At 45.7% G+C, this 5,582-nt stretch overlaps 1 protein-coding gene across 2 annotated transcripts in view; it reads left to right on the top strand.

Moving 5' to 3' along the window:
- The first annotated feature begins 331 nt into the window (after window positions 1-331).
- The window catches only part of CCDC117 (coiled-coil domain containing 117), a 15,648-nt gene continuing 10,397 nt past the window's right edge, over window positions 332-5,582 (top strand). The window contains exons 1-2 of one of the 2 annotated variants that reach the window (XM_028480040.2): window positions 332-1,426; window positions 3,802-3,855. In XM_028480040.2, the coding sequence (XP_028335841.1) occupies window positions 1,371-1,426; window positions 3,802-3,855 (110 nt within the window). In that variant the 5' untranslated portion in view covers window positions 332-1,370. Of the gene's footprint in view, window positions 1,427-2,804; window positions 3,131-3,801; window positions 3,856-5,582 lie in introns of those variants that run through there. The other variant, XM_024120637.3, reaches the window with a different exon arrangement.

The following is a 5,582-nucleotide window of genomic DNA, read 5'->3' as shown; positions in this document are numbered from 1 at the left end:
GTATTAACATCCTGACGAGGTTGTTTCTTGCTAAGCTCCAGTAACTAACGACTATTAATTATATAGACAAATTACTCACCCTCTCTAAGTTTGGTTTTGCTGTCTTTATATAGAGTCATATGAGTATCTGTGGTCTAGTTGCGATAGTGCAGAACTCTTATGTGTGTATTGGACACTAGCACACAGGTACGTGAGTGTGCACATACACACAAATAAGAAAAAAGACTGGAAGGATATTCATAACAATCATGCTTCTAATGGGATGGTATTAAGCCGATTTTTATATGCTTCTCTAACTTTTTTTTTTTTTTTTTTTTTGCAGTATGCGGGCCTCTCACTGTTGTGGCCTCTCCCATTGAGGAGCACAGGCTCTGGATGCGCAGGCTCAGCGGCCATGGCTCACGGGCCCAGCCGCTCCGCGGCATGTGGGATCTTCCCGGACCGGGGCACGAACCCGTGTCCCCTGCATCGGCAGGCAGATTCTCAACCACTGCGCCACCAGGGAACCCTTCTCTAACCTTTTATCACCACTTCAACTAATTTTTTACTAAGAACCTGTGTTAGTTTTAAAACCAGAAAACTTTTTTTTAAATAAAAAATATAAATAAGATTAGCCACCAGGAAAAAGGAGTCAGGAAGGGATTGTCTAAGTGTCTATATGTCTCTGACCCACCAATCCTATGAGAGGTGAGCCAGAAGTCACCCCTAGGAGGCAGGCCTGGATTGTCACTGAAAAGAAGAGATGCTCTCAGTGGCCACTGTTAAGTTCCATAGCCACTCTCCCCAAGCTAGTGTGGGAGACAGTGCACAATGATCCTGTTATTTTCTTCCAGGGGTCCGAAGCTCCATGTAGTTTCTCTCAGACACATTATACTGAGGCTTTCACTGATTCCCCCAAAGCACTTTTTCCAGGGAATTCAATGAGATGGAGCAAAGCCTAGAAGTTTAAGGCAGGATCTAGGGTCTCACACCTGGGGCTGAACACTGGCTCCATCACTTATAGCTGAGGGAATTGGGAACCATAACCTGCCTCAATTTCCTTGTCTGTAAAATGGGGGCATAAAAGCATCCAATTTAGCATTATTATGAGGAATACTTGACTTTATCTGGGTAAAGAGCACCTGCAAATAGGAAGTACCTAATAAATTATTAATTCTAATACATTGCTTGATAAGGGGCATGCAACTTAGTATAGAATTGTGAATTAAAGGATAAAGGAATGAATTTGGATAGACATTCAAGAAATATAATTAGGTGGAAAAGAAGTTTCAGAATAATATATAGAGTAGGACTCCCTTTTATAAATGTATATTTGTATGTCTATGTGTATATAACATCATCTGGAAGGATTTTTTTTTTTCAGGTGAGGAATGAGCTGGCCATCTGTAGAAGTGACCCAGGAGAATATCTTTTATATCCAGTTGAGGTAAGTAGGGTGTTACCTTAAGGAGGCAAAACTGCATTGTAAATGTCACTAAGAAAACTTAAACTGAATCAATCATATTACATTAGACAAAGGGGGTCCATTTACTTTTTCCCAGACTACCATGAAGGCAATGGAGATGGAGAAAAATGAAGAGAAATCTGGAGACCTTTCACGAGCCCATAGGACTTGCTAACTGATTAAATATGGGGGGGGGGGCGGTGAACAAAAAAGAGGCATCAATGATGATGCTTAGGGTTTTGGTTAGAAAGAGAAAATCATCTTCTGACAGCTGAAACTGGCCTGGTACTATCAGGTGGACCCTGGTGTTTCCTGTTAAACAATTTCACAGAACATCAACATCAAACAGGGACTGAGATGTGACTTCTATGGATCAAGATAAAAGCAAGACCCCTTTGTAATCCTGTCTGTAACCCAATCCTAAACATTGTCCAAAGCACAAAAATGACCAAACATCTCCCATCCTGGCTAATGCAAGGACTGTTGCTTCTTTACCAACTGTAGGTTTAGCCTCCCTTCATTCCCCCCAACTTCTAGAAAGGATTAGCTAAGATAACCATAGAATTATCTCTGCTTCCTGACAGTATTAAGTCCAGAGCAAAGCCCTGTTTCTTTGACCTGCCCCCAAATCCCCCTATGACACACCAAAATCCTATAGGAAGTCTTTTCTAACACCCTCTTACTGAGACACTCCCTTTATTGACTGCAGTAAGTCAATAAATCCATCTTTGGTCAATTACAGGTGTGTTCTTGGTGGTCTTTGGCTGAAGGGCATTGACTTTGGTATAAGCAACTCAGACTAGATGATGGTGCCATTTCCTGAGATGGGAACAATGATCGTGATCAGTGGTTGTGGTGACAAATTCTGCTAGCCCTTTAGCAAGACTTTGTCTGTGGATGCCCCACATAGAGCCTGGAAGTCTTGCCAGTCCCTCTCACAAGAGCTCTGAGGTTTTCCCTCATCCTCCATGCTGTTCCCTCTAAGGCATCATCAACTTCACTTACATTAAAACACAGAAGGAATTAGTAGCTGATTTTTAACGTGTACTATGTGCCAAGAAGTGTCCTAAGGGCTCTAGATGTTTTAATCCATTTAATTCTCCCATCGGTCTTATGAACATAGGTACTACTGTTTTCAGGTTTTACTACTGAGAAAACTGAGGTACAGAGGTTCCATAACTTGCTGAGTGAGGATTCGAACCTAGATCGTATTCTAGGTTGGCCAGGGCCATCCTCCAGCCTCGGAGACTCGGACATGCAGCCATCTTGTTTGTAGTCCGCAAGGACTTCAACTCCCGGCAGACCTCGCGTCAGCAGTTCTCCACACACAACAAATCCCGGCGTGCCCCGGGCGGCTTGGGGTGGAGGGTTCTAGAAGGCGTGACGTGGGGTCGGGAGCGGGCTCAGAAGCGGGCGCCTCTTGGCAGTCGCTGTGGCAGCCGCTGCCGGGTCTGGGGTCGCGGGCGGCCGGGGCCGCGGGCGCAGCCTCCTCATCTCCCCGGCCATGGCCGCGCTCGGCCGGCCCTTTAGTGGCCTCCCGCTGAGAGGCGGCTCGGACTTCCTACAGCCGCCACCGGCTTTTCCCGGCCGGGCCTTCCCGCCGGGGGCGGACGTCACCGAGCTGGCCCCGCGGTGGGAACCCCGCGCCGCCCCGAGCAGCCCGGGCGGGAGCGCGGCGCGCGGACGGTGAGGATCTCGGCGGGCGGCGGGCGGGCGCGGGCTACTTAACCCTCCCCGCGACCTTCGGCGGGGGCTTCTCAGCCCCAGGTTGCTGATGAGGATAATGAGCCCCACAGTCGGTTACCGTAAGTCGCCTGAGGTAGCAACGCGCGGGGGTCCGGTTCGGACCCTGTCCCCGCTGCGTCTCGGGAAGTGAGGAAACGGTCCGAGCTCGCCCAAGGCGTGCGAGGAAGGGAGCCGGGTCGAGCCGGGTCGAGCCGGGCCTGGAGCTGCCCTGGGCGCGCAGTCGCCTCGGTCCCTCCAGACCGCGGCGGAGCCGCCGCTGCTGTTAACTTTCAGCGCCTCTCGGACATTGAGTTTTTTCATCCGCAACTTGGGACAGAAGTGGGTCCTCCTAGTGGGATCATAAAAGTGCTTAGCCCGGTGCCTGCCCCGATACGTTTTCCCTACGGTGGTCCCCCTCAGTTTATCTCCCCCGGTCTTGACCAAATGAGAAGTTTAGATTTCAGTCTCTTTACCTGACTGACCTTGTGACCTGTATATTCATCCCACTCGGCAAGGAAGGGAACAGCTGGTGGGAATGGGGTGGGCAAGATCATCAGAGCCAGAAAGTGGATGCTGAACGCACCCGCTGAATAAATTTCTCAACTGACTGATTTTCTGGTTTGTTTCAACAGTGTTTCAGTTCACCATAGAAAGAAACACAAGCGAGAGGAGGAGGAGGAGGATGAGTAAGTTTCAGGTGCCTTTTATTCACTTAATGGTCACTTAATTTAACCTATTTTATATCCATAACTATTTGCTTTTAAGTGAAAAGGTGAAACATCAGGTGTCTGAAAGGAGGTCCAAGGAAGTGATAACACGGGTTACATTTTAGAGAACGGAGCTGGGCAGGCCAGAGGGAAACTTGTCACTCTGTAAACAATTGTATAGCCTGGACATGGAAGCAACCTAAGTGTCTATCGACAGATGAATGAATGGATAAAGAAGATGCGGCACATATATACAATGGAATATTACTCAGCCATAAAAAGAAACGAAATTGAGTTATTTGTTGTGAGGTGAATGGACCTAGAGTTTGTCATACAGAGTGAAGTAAGTCAGAAAGAGAAAAACAAGTACCGCATGCTAACACATATATGTGGAATCTTAAAAAAAAAAAATAGTTCTGAAGAACCTAGGGGCAGGACAGGAATAAAGACTCAGATGTAGAGAATGGACTTGAGGGCACGGGGAGGGGGAAGGGTAAGCTGGGACGAAGTGAGTGGCATGGACATATATACACTACCAAATGTAAAATAGTTAGCTAGTGGAAAGCAGCCGCATAGCACAGGGAGATCAGCTCCTTGCTTTGTGACCACCTAGAGGGGTGGGATAGGGAGGGTGGGAGGGAGACGCAAGAGGGAGGGGATATGGGGATAAATGTATACGTATAGCTGATTCACTTTGTTATACAGCAGAAACTAACACAACATTGTAAAACAATTATACTCCAATAAAGATGTTGAAAAATATATATAAGCGATTGTAATGTTTGAACTTGGAGCCATGTGAATATTGTTATATGCACAAAATAAAAGAATTCGTAGAAGGCTACGTATTGAAAAGTCTTACACTCCTTGCTCTCGGTTCTCCTCAGAGGTTACCCTTGTTGCCTGTTTCCTATGTCTCCTAAGGAAGATAATGTAAAAATTTACAAGTTTATAACTGTATATATTTCTGTTTTTTTACATTGTAAGTAAGATACTGTTCACACTGCAACACATCGGATCTTTTACTCTCCTGTAGCTTGTTGCATATGGGCACATATGTGAGAGTTCTACCTAATTTCTTTTTCAACAGGTGAGTGGAATTCTATTGTAAGGCTAGGTACAGATAATTAACCAGTCTCCTAGTGATGGATTTCTAAGTTAATTCTAATCTTTGTTATTACTAACAAATCTCCATGACCACCATTCTTTTTTTTTTAACATCTTTATTGGAGTCTAATTGCTTTACAATGTTGTGTTAGTTTCTGCTGTATAACAAAGTGAATCAGCTATATGTATACATATATCCCCTCCCTCTTGCGTCTCCCTCCCACCCTCCCTATCCCACCCCTCTAGGTGGTCACAAAGCATGGAGCTGATCTCCCTGTGCGATGCAGCTGCTTCCCACTAGCTATCTATTTTACATTTGGTAGTGTATATGTGTCAGTGCTACTCTCACTTCGTCCCAGCTTACCCTTCCCCCTCTCCACATCCTCAAGTCCATTCTCTACGTCTGCGTCTTTATTCCTTTATTCCTGTCCTGTCCCTAGAACTTTTTTTTTTTTTTAAGATTCCATTTATATGTGTTAGCATACGGTATTTATTTTCTCTTTCTGACTGACTTCACTCTGTATGACAGACTCTAGGTCCATCCACCTCACTACAAATAACTCAATTTTGTTCCTTTCTATGGCTGAGTAATATTACAT

This window comes from Physeter macrocephalus, chromosome 19, assembly GCF_002837175.3.
Source record: "Physeter macrocephalus isolate SW-GA chromosome 19, ASM283717v5, whole genome shotgun sequence".
Lineage (NCBI taxonomy): Eukaryota > Metazoa > Chordata > Mammalia > Artiodactyla > Physeteridae > Physeter > Physeter macrocephalus.
This window is presented reverse-complemented; position numbering and strand designations above follow the sequence as displayed.